Genomic DNA, 15,311 nt, shown 5'->3' with positions numbered 1-15,311 from the left:
GGGTCAGTCAGTACCCGGGCACGGGGGCAGCGGGACACAGCCTGCAAACTGACCTCTGCACCATCTCTGAGACAGAGCTGGGAAGGGCCAGAGGCAACAGAGGTAAAGAGGTTGCAATGCTGGCAGACCACAGGGTGGAGCATCCCAGACCCAACACAAAATCCACACCTGCCAACACAACCCAAAACGTGGAAGCTTTTTACTGCCAATGAACAGAACTGAAAATAGCCTCCTAGCCCACCAAGGCAAGCCCAGAGACTTCCCATCCCCAGGCCTCACTCCAGTGCGGTGTGGCTTAGGGCATGTTTAATGCTCTGGGGTCACATCCACAGGGACCAGCGCTGGGCAGCTCTCTCAGCTCTCCTATTAAATATTAACATTAACCAGCCCCTGGGGAGTTGTTCCTTCCATTGCTTAGGAGCAGCTGGGCTAGGAATGGAGCATGGGACACGCCCACCCAACCTGGAACTCTAGGCAGGGAATGTAAGCAAGCTGCAGCCAGTTAGCTGAATGCTAGCACAGGCCAGATCCCTAACCACAGCTCCAGGAGAGCACTGATGTGGGCTGTCTGAGACACGCCCGCAGGGCTGGGGCACAGCAGAGTGAAACTCAGGGCTCACCCTCCCTGGCTGTATCTCCCTAGAAAAGCTGGCACTAATTCCCCTCGTATTTCTGTACCCACAAACACAATCTCCAGGGTGCTCCCCTCCCCAACCCTCTTTGCAGCCCCAATTCCCCTGCTGCCCAAGACCCCGGGCGCAGACAGAAGGTCTCTGAGGCCCTGATTGCAGAATGTGATTATGCTGCACCCAGCAGCAATATGGCCTTGTGGCGGGCAGGACATGGGGGTATTTGAGCTCTCTGAGGATCCAGAGGAGCGAGTCAGATTACAGGGCAATTAGCAGCCGCAAGCGGAACCCTAAATCAGAAGCACCTCTTGCACCTGTGTGCGCTCAGCCTACAGCTAGGAGAGCCCCAGACCTGGCACTGTTGTCCCTGACTTAACAAGGCCAATGCACCAAACACAAGGTTACAAATCCCCTGTGACTAACTGTGCCAAGTGTCGCCCGGTGCACTTGCTGAGAGGCCTGCGGTAGGAACATCCAGATGGGGCAGTTCCCAGGTGCAGCAGTGAGAGCTAATCAGAGACAGCAAACATGCAGCAGGCTACACACCCTGTCTGCGTCTGCACCAGGTGAGTTGCAGGCAACCGGCCTCTCTCCATGCCTGCTCTGTCCCTGCTCCCTGGAGCTCAGCACTGGCTCGATCCTGGGTTTTCATATCCCGCAGCTCACTCTCCGAGTGGCTTAGGACACTGCCACCAGTCTGCAAGGATGGTGCCGATGCCCCCAGTGCTGCAGCAACAGAGCATGGTGATGCCAGGCGGTACCGCCAAGAAGTGCAAGTGCAGTCAGGCCAGAGAGGCATTACATGGGTAGGGAGCCACCTCCCCGTCCTAGCCACTGTGGCAATGCTGAGGCCCCTGGCCACACGCCAGCACTTGTTACCTTCCCCCATGGTACAGCCTCCCTGGGCATGTCTGGCAGAGCCCTAGCAATTCTTGTTCATCCTGCACTGGACAGGAGACAGCTTCTCTCTCTGAGTCACAGGCCCAGACACCTCCTTGCACCCCCACTAGGGAATCGATTTTCCCCTCAGGCCACAGCAAAGGCTGAACCGAAGATCCCGGCTGGGAGTGTGAAGATCCAGGCCAAGCCAGAAATGCAGCGAGGGGCCAGCTGGGAACTGACCCCGCTGGAGTCGCTGGGGAGAATTGAGTGTCCTACTCTGGGGAGCTTGCTTTTCCCCTTACTCTGGGCTTGCCTTGGTCGTCAGCCCCTCCATGCAGCCCAGCTCTCTAACGGGCACTCGGGCTGGGCCTTTGGGAGGCCAGGTTCTGCCCCGCCCCCCGGCAGCTGGATGACTCACTGCCTCTCTTCAGTCATCTGCTTGTTTCCGAACAGGGAGAGAGAGGAGATTTAGGGATCAGGACGATAACAAGCTAATGGCGTGAGCCACCTGCCTCCTGCACTCAGCTCTGCTGGCACTGCTCAGTCCTGACCTGCAGCCCCATTGCTGCCCCAGCCAAGGTCAGAGACAGGATAATGCTGATGGTGCCCTGCCCACTCCTCGACCTGGGACAAGGCTTGGGTTCGGTTTGAGACCCAGGCAGCCCACTGAAGCATGGCTGGATCTGAGAGAGTGCTGGGGCTCCAAAGATCAACCCAAGGGCTGGAGTCACTATTCCATCTGAGGTGGCACTCCCAAGAGAGAAGGGGTAGGAGAGCTGGGTATAGGTCTGAGATTTGACCAACGTACATGGCAGAGGGGCATTGCTGGCACATGATGGCATATATCACATTGGTAGATGTGCAGGTGAACGAGCCTCTGATGGTGTGGCTGATGTGATTAGGCCCTATGATGGTGTCCCCTGAATAGATATGTGGACACAGTTGGCAACGGGCTTTGTTGCAAGGATAGGTTCCTGGTTTAGTGGTTCTGTTGTGTATATGCCATCATGTGCCAGCAATGCCCCTCTGCCATATACATTGGTCAAACTGGACAGTCTCTATGTACAAGAATAAATGGACACAAATCAGACGTCAAGAATTATAACGCTTAAAAACCAGTTGGAGAACACTTCAATCTCTCTGGTCACTCAATTATAGACCTAAAAGTGGCAATACTTCAACAAAAAAACTTCAGAAACAGACTCCAGCGAGAGACTGCTGAATTGGAATTAATTTGCAAACTGGATACAATTAACTTAGGCTTGAATAGAGACTGGGAGTGGATGGGTCATTACACAAAGTAAAACTATTTCCCCATGTTTGTCCCCCCCCACCCCCCCACTGTTCCTCAGACGTTCTTGTCAACTGCTGGAAATGGCCCACCTTGATTATCACTACAAAAGGTCCCCCCCACCCCCCCACCCCGCTCTCCTGCTGGTAATAGCTCACCTTAAGTGATCACTCTGGTTACAGTGTGAATGGTAACACCCATTGTTTCATGTTTTCTATGTATATAAATCTCCCCACTGTATTTTCCACTGAATGCATATGATGAAGTGAGCTGTAGCTCACGAAAACTTATGCTCAAATAAATTTGTTAGCTCTAAGGTGCCACAAGTACTCCTTTTCTTTTTACAGAAGATCTTAAGTTACAATTTGGGCATAAGAGATAAAATATAAAGAGTTGAGCAGGGAGGAGAAAACATAGGTGCCAGTGCATGATTGGTTAAATTTTGTTACCTAGGAGTACTAAGTTAAAGGAGGTAGCTAGTTTTACCTATATAATGTAACAAAAAACAATGCTCTTTGGGAACCATCTCCAGACAGGAATTTAACATCAAATTTTATCTCTCATGCACAAATGCAAGAAGCCTGGGAAACAAGCAGGGAGAAATGGAAGTCCTGGCACAGTCAAGCAATTATGATGTGATTGGAATAACAGAGACTTGGTGGGATAACTCACATGACTGGAGTACTATCATGGATGGATGGATATAAACTGTTCAGGAAGGACAGGAAGGGCAGAAAAGGTGGGGGAGTTGCACTGTATGTAAGAGAGCAGTATGACTGCTACGAGCTCCGGTATGAAACTGCAGAAAAACCTCTGGATTAAGTTTAGAAGTGTGAGCAACAAGGGTGATGTCATGGTGGGTGTCTGCTATAGACCACCAGACCAGGGGGATGAGGTGGAAGAGGCTTTCTTCCGGCAACTAACAGAAGTTACTAGATCACGGGCCCTGGTTCTCATGGGGGACTTCAATCACCCTGATATCTGCTGGGAGAGCAATACAGCAGTGCACAGAAAATCCAGGAAGTTTTTGGAAAGTGTAGGGGACAATTTCCTGGTGCAAGAGCTGGAGGAACCAACAAGGGGCGGAGCTCTTCTTGACCTGCTGCTCACAAAACGGGAAGAATTAGTAGGGGAAGCAAAAGTGGATGGGAACCTGGGAGGCAGTGACCATGAGATGGTCGAGTTCAGGATCCTGACAAAAGGAAGGAAGGAGAGCAGCAGAATACGTACCCTGGACTCCAGACTTTGACTCCCTCGGGGAACTGATGGGCAGGATCCCCTGGGAGAATAACATGAGGGGGAAAGGAGTGCAGGAGAGCTGGCTGTATTTTAAAGAATCCTTATTGAGGTTGCAGGAACAAACCATCCCGATGTGTAGAAAGAATAGTAAATATGGCAGGCGACCAGGTTGGCTTAACAGTGAAATCCTTGCTAATTAAACACAAAAAAGAAGCTTACGAGAAGTGGAAGCTTGGACAAATGACCAGGGAGGAGTATAAAAATATTGCTCAGGCACGCAGGAGTGAAATCAGGAAGGCCAAATCACACTTGGAGTTGCAACTAGTAAGGAACGTTAAGAGTAACAAGAAGGGTTTCTACAGGTATATTAGCTACAAGAAGAAGGTCAAGGAAAGTGTGGGCCCCTTACTGAATGTGGGAGGCAACCTAGTGACAGAGGATGTGGAAAAAGCTAATGTACTCAATGTTCTTATTGCCTCTGTCTTCACGAACAAGGTCAGCTCCCAGACTACTGCACTGGGCAGCACAGCATGGGGAGGAGGTGACCAGCTCTCTGTGGAGTAAGAAGAGGTTCAGGACTATTTAGAAGAGCTGAATAAGCATAAGTCCATGGGGCCGGATGCACTGCATCCAATGGTGCTAAAGGAGTTGGCGGATGTGATTGCAGACTCATTGGCCATTATCTTTCAAAACTCATGGCGATCGAGGGACATCCCAGATGACTGGAAACAGGCTAATGCAGTGCCCATCTTTAAAAACGATCCGGTAAGGAGGATCCAGGGAACTAAAGGCCAGTCAGACTCACCTCAGTCCCTGGAAAAATCATGGAGCAGGTCCTCAAGGAATCAATTTTGAAGCACTTAGAGGAGAGGAAAGTGATCAGGAAGAGTCAATATGGATTCACCAAGGGCAAGTCATGCCTGACTAATCTAATTGCCTTCTATGAGGAGATAACTGGCTCTGTGGATGAGGGGATAACAGTGGACGTTTTATTCCTTGACTTTAGCAAAGCTTTTGATATGGTCTCCCACAGTATTCTTGCCAGCAAGTTAAAGTAGTATGGGCTGGATGAATGGACTATAAGGTGGATAGAAAGCTGTCGAGATCGTCAGGCTCAACAGGTAGTGATCAATGGCTCCATGTCTAGTTGGCAGCCGGTATCAAGTGGAGTGCCCCAAGGGTCGGTCCTGGGGCGGGTTTTGTTCAATATCTTAATGAATGATCTGGAGGATGGCGTGGATTGCGCCCTCAGCAAGTTTGCAGATGACACTAAACTGGGAGGAGTCGTAGAAACGCTGGAGGGTAGGGATAGGATACAGAGGGACCTGGACAAATTAGAGGATTGGGCCAAAAGAAATCTGATGAAGTTCAACAAGGAGAAGTGCAGAGTCCTGCATTTAGGACAGAAGAATCCCATGCACTACTACAGACCAGGGACCTAGTGGCTAGGCAGCAATTCTGCAGAAAAGGACCTAGGGGTTACAGTGGACGAGAAGCTGGATATGAGTCAACAGTGTGCCCTTGTTGCCAAGAAGGCTAAAGGCATTTTGGGCTGTATAAGTAGGAGCATTACCAGCAGATCGAGGGACGTGATCGTTCCCCTTTATTTGGCATTGGTGAGGCCTCATCTGGAGTACTGTGTCCAGTTTTGGGCCCCACACTACAAGAAGGATGTAGAAAAACTGGAAAGAGTCCAGTGGAGGGCAACAAAAAGGGTTAGGGGGCTGGAGCGCATGACTTATGAGGAGAGGCTGAGGGAACTGGGATTATTTAGTCTGCAAAAGAGAAGAATGAGGGGGGATTTGATATATGCTTTCAACTATCTGAAAGGGGGTTCCAAAGAGGATGGATCTAGACTGTTCTCAGTGGTAGCGGATGACAGAACAAGAAGTAATGGTCTCATGTTGCAGTGGGGAAGGTTTAGGTTGGATATTAGGAAAAACTTGTTCTCTAGGAGGGTGGTGAAGCAGTGGAATGGGTTACCTAGGGAGGTAGTGGAATCTCCTGCCTTAGAGGTTTTCACGGTCAGGCTTGACAAAGCCCTGGCTGGGATGATTTAGTTGGGGATTGGTCCTGCTTTGAGCAGGGGGTTGGACTAGATGACCTCCTGAGGTCCCTTCCAACCCTGATATTCTATGATTCTATGATCAAGCTGCTACAACTCTGACCCATCTGCAAGACCGTGACGTGCAGAGGCGTTGCCGGAACCCCCAGACGAGAGGATCCTGACTGGCCATCGGGTGAATTATGTCTGTATAGTGGGAGTGTTGAGCATAAGAGATTTGCTTGGTATATGTATTCTCTGTGTGTTGCTAAGAAATAGATGTTCAGAGCACAGTTGTATAAGGCTCTCTCACTGGGAAAAAGTCCTGCAGACCCATAGGGCCCTGAGCACCAAGGGAAAGGGCAGGTACTTAAATTGACCAAGTTTCCTCCTGAGCCCTGTGGGTAAGAATAGGTGCCTTACACCCTGAGCCCTCGGAAGGGAAAGGATGGGGGTGCCTAAATTGATTGGATATAGGCGAGGTGCCCTGGATTTTTGGTGGGTAACATGGGGGACAGCACCGGGGGCACCCCCTACAGCGCTGTGCTAGGAACAAGCCCTTACCTTGAGCCCAGGGTATAGCACCCCCACCAGGGCTCTGCTGGGTTTGAGCAGGGATGCAGACATAGAGGAGAGACATCACGGCCCACCTTAGCCACAGGATGGGGCTGTTCCCGCAGACCCCTGGACATGCAGGTCTTTGGCCAGGCTGCCAGTGCACAGGGGACACAGGTGAGCCCGTTTGACCAGAGCCCAGGTGCCCAGGCTGACTCCTCGTTTGAATAACACAGTGCAGATGGGCACCAGCCTCCTCTTTACAGCAGGTGCTGTCCACTGAGGCAGCGCCATCTAGATCCAAGGGCAGCGCGGTGGGGGGGAGGGGGAAAGCAAAGCTGCTGGAATAGGACGGAGGGTCCCATCACAGGTCAAGGACAGAACTGGCCACCTGCATGCCCTGGGGCGGCATGTTCCCAAGGAACTCCTGTAACACCCTTTGGCTGGCTTCCCCACTGCAGGCGGAGAACTCACACTCTCCAGCCTGACAGAGCAAGCCTAGAGCCAGGCCATGCTGTGCCCACTCCCCCAGCCCAGGCCTGAGTCTCTCCCACCATGTCCCATCCTATTATTTAAGAGTGGATTGGGCTGGGCTTGAATGAGAGATAAACCCAGCCTCTGCGGTGCCCCGCCCCCCACAGCCCCTATTCCTAGGCACAGCATCTGGCTTCAACTGGTAACTAAGTCCACATTCAGAAGTGACAGCCGCTACTTCCCTAGCACTGCCTCAAGGGCTTGACACACGCTCAGGACACAGCCGAGTTCCCACCAGATGGAAGGACAAAACTGGGATCCAGAAACAGAGCTGCTACCAAGGCCTCACCCTTTACTCTTCCTAACCACCAGGAATGCATGGGCTGCCTGTGTGCCGGAGTGAGGGGCTTTCCTAGGTGGATTGCTCATCACCCCTTCCTGCCACTGTAGAAATCTTCCCGCAGCCAGAGATCATGTAGCGACAGAGAGGGGGAATGAGTCAGGATTATTACACAATCCAGCAGAGCAGGCAGTCGTCGGATTCCAGAGGCAGCAACATCCCTTCAGCTGCCAACACGCTGTTTGTTTTGCTTGTGCAAACTAAGTCGGCTGCCTGCACAGGCCGCACTATCAGTTTCCAACTGGCCTATGGGCCCATTTCACACCAGAAACCTCCCAAGCTTCCAAACCCCCTCTCTGCAAGGTGCCAGGCTCTCCTGCCGTTTGCCAGCATGGCACAGCCCAGTGTTAAACTGCAAGTTGCCCCGGAACCAAGACCCTGGCCCCCCCACCGCCCCAAGGTGAGCTTGCTCCTCATCTCGCGGGACGCTGCCGAGGAACGTATCCACACGGAGGGGCTGGCCACCTTGGGTGAGCGCTGCCCAGGCTCTGAGCCACGGGGACACCACAGAAGTCAGGTTGCAAACACCTCCCTTCAACACTCTGCAAACAAAACAGGCAGCGTGTTCCCAATTCCTGGAGCTGGGGGCCCCAAGGAAGGGGGCACCAACTTGTTCTGCTCCAGGAAGAACACAAGGCTGAGAGAAAAGGGGAAAAGCAAACAGCCACACAGTGCAAGGAACGGGAAGGACAGCAAACAGCAGCCAATTAGTAAGAATAGGAGAAGGCCAAATCAGACCAGACTTTCACCTTATGCAGAGATTGCTAGCCACATGTTATCACTGTTATTACTCATGCCTATTGCGGCAGGGCCTAAGGACGACCACACAGTGCCAGGCACTGTAAGACACCCCATAGCTATGGCAGTGTGAGGCCGGCCAGGAGCGCGGTACCACCCACTAACACAGCTGGGTGGCACAGGATTAGCTTTGCCCACAGCAGTGCTTGCTGCCCAGAGAAATTTTTGTGGATGGTCATTTTCTACAGTCCTGAGATAACAAGTTTGGAGTCAAGCAGAAGCTCAAAGTGCCAGTGAGTAGCAAAAAGTTGGCATAGCCCTTTTTTCCCCTCTCTGCCTCCCTTGCTGCCAATAACCATGTCTGTCTGTATCCCACCACTCAGAAAACACGGGCTCAAGTGCAGATCACAGGGTTGAGAGTCAGGAAGGCCCAAGTTCTCACGCTGGGTCTGACATGGTTTTTCTGCAGGACTCTGGACCAGCCCCGTCCCCTCCCTTCTGCCTCACTTTCCCCATCTGGCAAACGCAGGGGAAGCAAATGTTTCCTTGGGACTTTGTGAGGCTCCATTCATATTTGCACAGCACTTTAAGCAGAGGAAGTGCTATTTGCTAAGCCCATGGGCCACACCCTCTTGAAGGAACGGAAGCAGAAGACAGAGCAGGGCACTTGGATCAACTCATGTGCTGCTAAGAAGTAATCAGGCTGCTGATAAATGTGTGTCATCGGGGCTTATATATAATTCATGGGGTAGAAAAGCAATTAAACCAAACCTCACTGGCTGGGGGGCGGGGCAGCGGGAAGAGAAGCTTTTAGAGTTTGGGGGACAGAAAACAAGGCCGCTATAACTGATCGTGAACTACAGCCCCACTAGTCCCACCCTCAAGGTGACATACGACACAACTAGCTCTGCTCGGAGCAAGGTCAGCAATATGCAAACTGCAAAGAGCCTGGAGCTGCAGCTTGGGCAGCGATCCCCGGCCCTAACCATATAAACACGGATCCTCACCCACCAGGGCACTCCGCAAGGATGGGGCTCCCCTCAGATGGATCTCAGCTATTGCAGCTGCTAAAGGTCATCTCAACACCCCCCAAACCAGGAAGCACAAAGGCCCAGCTAGCACAGGTAAGGGTGAGGAACAGGATGACATTAAACAAACTTTGAGCCTCAATAACTGAGGTTCAATGTGGAATGAGAGGACTGGGGGCAGCTGGGCCGCACTTTCCTTTTATCCCAACCAACTGGCCCACCCCAGAGAAACCGCTATGGACAGAAAGCGCTGCATGCCCCCTGCTCCCCTGGCAAGGGGGAAGGTGGTGTGTGCAGGGGACTCACGTTGTGGGGGCAGTACTCAACGGCCTGGAAGAAGCTGAGCCCTCGCAGCAGCTCACGCTGGGCAACACCACAGCACTTGGACATCCCATCCTCAATGGCCTGGTTGATCTGGTGCACAGGGAAGGCGCACACCGCCGAGTACCAGCGCGGCACGGAACTCTCTGCCTCACTCTCAGCGAACGCACCGAACAGGACCAGGTCAGTGTTGTTGACGCTGATTTCCTGGGCCAGCTTTGGGCCCGGCCTGGCCACATGGGCTGCCTGCAGCACGTTGAAAGCCACATCGCGCTTGTGCTCCCCGTCCAAGCTTTGCCTCCGCCTGCGCTTGGACTCGAAGCGGCAATCCAGGACCAGCTCGCGGTACTGATGCATGTCATGCTCCTCGGCACTCAGCCGCGCCAGCCGCGTGTGGTACGATCCGGACATGGGGCTCTCCTTTTGGACAGTCAGGAAGTACACAAAGTCCTGGGCACTGAAGGAATACACGTAGTCAATGGGGTAGGAGTCCTGGAACTCTGACAGCACGTTGAGGGAACGGGAAACATGGGAGAACCCATCCAAGGTAGCCTTCGGTCTCCGAATAGACACCGATTCCGGGCTGTACCTCGCAGCTATACTGCTATTGATGGTAGAGGCAATGTAGAAGTAAGAAACATGGCTGGTTTCAGTCACCAGGACCCTCGTCCCCAGGGGGCTGGCCACGCAGTCTGGGCACTCAGCAGGACTGTTGTCCGCTGAATACAAACAGTAGGTGGCACTAACCACCACCAGGCTGTCTTGGATTTCCAATTCGTGCAGGAAACACCGGCCATGCTGGGAAGTGCCACAGCTGTATAGCCACGGCTCAGATGGGTCCAGCACCAGAACCACGTTATCTGTGTCTTCAGGCTTCCGGACGGCTCCCAGCTCCTGGCACTGGGCACAGATCTCGCACTGGGCACTGCCCACGGGGCCGGTCACGATGATAGATGAGTTTGCTAGTGCTTGGGTCACCACATAGATCTTGTTCCGCACCGCCACAAAGAGGGCGGCTGCTCCGCTCGAATCCTTGTAGGTGACAATGTTCTGGATGGGGCCATCCGCGGTGAAGCTGGGCAGCTCGTACTTGACGGTGAAGTCCCTGGTAGCATTATAGGGAATCCGTGGGCACTGCCAAGTGCTGAAAGAAACTCCAGTGAGCATGAACCCCAGGGAGAGGCAAACCAGGAATGAAAGCCCCATGCTAGGGGAGGAAACGCTGCTCCAGGATCCTTGACTCCAAAGGTCACCTGAGCTCCTCAGCTCTGAGCAGGTCTGGGATCCATCGAGTGTGAGCTACCATCCTACTACAGCTGAAATACCAGCAGGAAAGAGCATGTTAGTCTCAGCATTGAAGAGATGTCACACCCCACTTGAGTACCCACCGGGAGCACACCACCTCCCCATCCCCCAGGGCAGGCACCGGGTCTCCCCCCAGAGTGCAGAGGGGATCAGGCCCCCCATGCTGGCTGGATCTCTCCAGCATGTCCACAGCACCTCCCAGCTGGACAGACCCAGAAAAGCGCTGGTCCATCTCATTCACTGGAGGAAAGAAGTGGATTTGTATTGATGGGTCTTGAAGCATACTGCCCTGATGCTGCACTGCCGTGTCAGCCAGTCGCTTGCACAGTCAAGCATCTGGTAACCTCAGTGAGGGCTCACCCAAACCAGGCAAGCCAATACACCCTGCATGCACTGCCCTGGATACACACGGGGGCTGAGGCACATCGGATGGTGAACAGAACGAAGAAGCCTGGCTTGGTTTTAACCAGCTATGACATTTGGATCCCTAAAGACTGGAGGCTGCATGGCTCTGGGGCCCGCTCCAGTTGGGATCTGCAAGTAGACAACACTTCTTTCCCCAGAATCCCCTCACCTCTCATGGGTAGCCCAAGCTGTTTGGAAGAGGTAGCACCTGGCAGCCCCTCCTCCATCTGGCCTCCGCACTGCCATGAGATGGAGACAGGAAGGGCTGGGGAGGGGGGAGATCCCTCTCCCTCACTCAGGCACCTGCTGCAGAGCCAGGGACTGAGCATCAAAGGTGAGTCTGGCTACCATCTCAGCCTACATCTAGCTAGGATGGGAACATAGGCGGCGAGTCCTATGGGCCTGTGGTGCCTGGGCACCAGGAATATTCCTGGCCCAGGGCCCGGCTCCAGCAATGTCTGAGGCTGGGTCTCTCCCTCGGCCCCACCTTCCGCCCTGGGCACCCTTGTGCCATGTGTCCCCTGGGCCGTTTAAAACAGCCCGGGGCCTCCACTCACCACCGGCAGCACAGCGGAACTGAGCGGCTTCCTGCCTGCTCGCTCCACGTGACTGCCGACACCTTCCTGCGGCCCCTGGGTGGGGTAGGTCTGTGTCCTGCCCCAAGTGCCCCTGCGGGGGCGGTGCCTGGAGGTAGCAGCACATGGAGACGCCCACCTGCCCTGCCTAGGAGTCCCAGATAAGCACTGCACACACACCCCTCCCAGAGCCTGCACCCCCTCATTTAGCCCTCAAACTCCCTCCCAGTGCCTGCATCCCCACCCCCAGCTCAGAGCCAGCATTCAAACTCTGTCCCAGAGCCTGCACCCCTCACCCCCTCCTGCACACCCACCCCCTGCCCTAGCCTGGAGCCTGCACCCAGCACCCAAACTCCGTCCCAGTGCCTGCATCCCCACCCCCTTCCCACACACCCTCTCCTGCCCCCAAACTCCCTCCCAGAGCCTGCACTCCAGCCCTCCGCACTCCCTCCTAGAGCCTGCAACCAAACTCCTTCCCAGAGCCTGCACCCCTCACCCCCTCCTGCACCCCCAGAGCCTGCACCCAGCACCCAAACTCCATCCCAGAGCCTGCACCCCAGACCCCCTCCCCCACCCAAACTCCCTCCCAGAGCCTTAGGCAGGTGGGGGGCAGAGTTGGGGGGGGCAGGTTCTGGGCACCACCAAAATTGCTACAAACCTGCCACCCCTAGATGGGAATGAAGGGCCTTATTGACAGCCCGCCTCTACCGTTCCCAAAACCATCTGGGTAGGAGCCTTTGTCAGGAAGGTTGAAAGGAGCACTGAAACTCAGAACAGGGCCCCAGTCAGGTTGTCTGCTAACAAGAGAGGCCTCGGGACTGCACTCACTTCCCTACAGAGCAAAAATTGCAACGGATCAAGAGGCAAAACTCCTGGCCCCAAATCATCTCCATCCATAGCGAGCCCAAGTCTGTTCCAGCTTTATAGAACTCCTGCCTCGCTGGATCTGCCCATCTCTGGAAATGAGTTCCACTGGATTTCAGATGCTGGGTCCCTGGAGTAAGCGAAGTTGATAAGGTTTGGCTTCTGTTTGGTTTATTATTATACATGGCTAAAGCCTCAGGGGTACATTTTCCTAACCTTCATAAGCGCATGTGGAGGTGCCCTCAAGCGCAGGAAGTGCATCCGCAACTGGCTGGTTATGTTGCTAAACTGCCACTGTTGAGTGGGCACTTAGGCCTTGTCTACATGGGAAAGTTTTACTAGTTAAACCACTATAGTTATATCAGTATAATCCCCCCCTCCCTCTGCATCCACCCTCTGCCATGCACAAGCTTTATTCCACTATAAGAGACCATTTTTCTGGGTTAGTTTAAACTTCTTCCCAAGCAACATCCGCTAAACCAAACAAGCCACCTTTCTCCTGGCAAGTATCCCCATGGAGCATGGCAGCACCTCTCGATTAGTTTAATTACACACTTCAGCTTACAAATAAGGAAATTTTGCCTTTTAAACAAGGTGGCTTTGGAGTGGGGAACTTCCTCCTCTCATTCTGTCTAGGGCTGCTAGCTGCAGACACACACACCCTGATCACTGCAGTGATTCAGGAAACTCGCCTGCACTGTCTCACACCTCCTCTGCTCCACCACAACATGCCAGAAGAAGGCAGAGGTGGGGAGAATATGGATAAGGAGAGCCAGCCACTCCCTCTACCCCACACCCACCCACCAGCTGGGCATGCTGGGGGGTGGGAGGGGATGAAAGTGGGGAAAGACACCTAGAAGCCAGGAGAACAGTGGGGTTTCCAGCAAGGCAGGAAGCATGGTAGGTGGAGATGCCCTCCGCATGCCACAAAAACCATGGGACAGGAACGGTTATGACTGACAAGGGCAGATTTGAAGCAGTGACCTGGTGGTGGCAGGTCCTGCTGTGCCTCATGCCTAGTGCTGCAGGTGATGGGCCCTGTGCCCCACTCCCTATCAGATCAGATGCCCGGGCGGTTCTCCCATGCCAGGTGGCACTCTGTCCTGAACACCCCCATTGAGTCTCATTAATACGCTCCCAATGGTTAGAAACTGGCCCTAGGAAACTGTGCCAGGCACAGGCAGAGATCTGTCCCTGGGACCAGCATACAGGCACCCACTGAGAGGCAACCCAATGGTCTCAGAGCCTCTCCCTGCCCCTGCCCTTCCCCCCTGGGCAGGGATCCCAACGGCCGGCCTGGGACCCTCTCTGCACCACCCCCGGGGATCTGCCCTGGGAACAGGGAAACCTGGCACCAGTGAGTATAAAATCGGTATTCACCCCCCACGACCCCATCTCAGAGACACCCCCTGCCCGGCCCTGCTGCCCCAGACACCCCCACCCCAGAGACACCCCTTCCCTGTATCCTCCCTCCCGCCCCAGACGCACCCCCTGCCCGGCCCTGCTGCCCCAGACACCCCCACCCCAGAGACACCCCTTCCCTGTATCCTCCCTCCCGCCCCCGACGCACCCCCTGCCTGGCTCCTGCTGCCCCAGACGCCCCCACCCCAGACACACGCAGTCTGGCCCCCGCCTCCTTGGAGACCCCACTCTCCCAAGCCGGAACCCACCGCAGACGCCGGCCGCTGAGCCGAGCCGGGCCGGGCCGGGTCGGGCCACCCCGTGTGCGCTCGACCTGGGCGCTCCGCTCACCTGGCCGGGCACCTCCGGGGCGGGGCGAGCTGAGCCGTGGGAAGGACGCGCCAGCTCCCGCCCTGGGGCCAGCACGACGGGCGGGCTCCTGCCAGCGGGTCCGCCCGCAGTCTGGTTGGAGCCCCTCGGCAGCGCGGGTTGTGACGTGCGCGAGAGCCCGGGAGCTGTGAGTGCCCAGCTAGCCGGGCTGTCATCCCCGGACAGACACACACATTTACACACACCTCGGACAGACACACACACACAAGCACACCCAGGACACACACACACACACACCCTGGACAGACAGACACACACACACACAGGAGTAATGGTCTCAAGTTGCAGAGGTTTAGGGGAGGTTTAGGTTGGATATTAGGAAACACTATTTCACTAGGAGGGTGGTGAAACACTGGAATGCGTTACCTAGGGAGGTGGTAGAATCTCCTTCCTTAGAGGTTTTTAAGGTCAGGCTTGACAAAGCCCTGGCTGGGATGATTTAGTTGGGGATTGGTCCTGCTTTGAGCAGGGGGTTGGACTAGATGACCTCCTGAGGTCCCTTCCAACCCTGATATTCTATGATCCCAGACACACATACACATTCACACACACCCCGGACAGACACACACACCAGACGCACAGACACATACTGGACAGACACAAACATTCACACACACCCCAGACAAACACACGTACACCCTGGACACAAACACACCACAGACAGACAGACAGACACACACAAACCTGAGACGGGGACACACACACTCCAGACAGACAGACATACACCCCGGACGGATGGACACACATACCTGACAGACACACACATACAC

The 15,311-nt window shown here is 54.5% G+C and overlaps 1 protein-coding gene across 1 annotated transcript in view; it reads right to left on the bottom strand.

Moving 5' to 3' along the window:
* Nucleotides 1–14,604, bottom strand: part of MST1R (macrophage stimulating 1 receptor) — a 48,156-nt gene extending 33,552 nt beyond the window's left edge. Inside the window, exons 1-2 of the mRNA XM_074959870.1 lie at nucleotides 14,503–14,604; nucleotides 9,587–10,917 (exon numbers count right to left, since the gene is read on the bottom strand). Coding sequence (XP_074815971.1) covers nucleotides 9,587–10,807 — 1,221 coding nt within the window. The 5' untranslated portion in view covers nucleotides 10,808–10,917; nucleotides 14,503–14,604. The remainder of the gene's footprint in view (nucleotides 1–9,586; nucleotides 10,918–14,502) is intronic.
* Nucleotides 14,605–15,311: the final 707 nt, after the last annotated feature.

Source organism: Natator depressus, chromosome 7, assembly GCF_965152275.1.
Source record: "Natator depressus isolate rNatDep1 chromosome 7, rNatDep2.hap1, whole genome shotgun sequence".
Classification (NCBI taxonomy): Eukaryota; Metazoa; Chordata; order Testudines; family Cheloniidae; genus Natator; species Natator depressus.
Note: the sequence above shows the minus strand (reverse complement) of the source record. Positions and strands in the feature narration are given on the sequence as shown.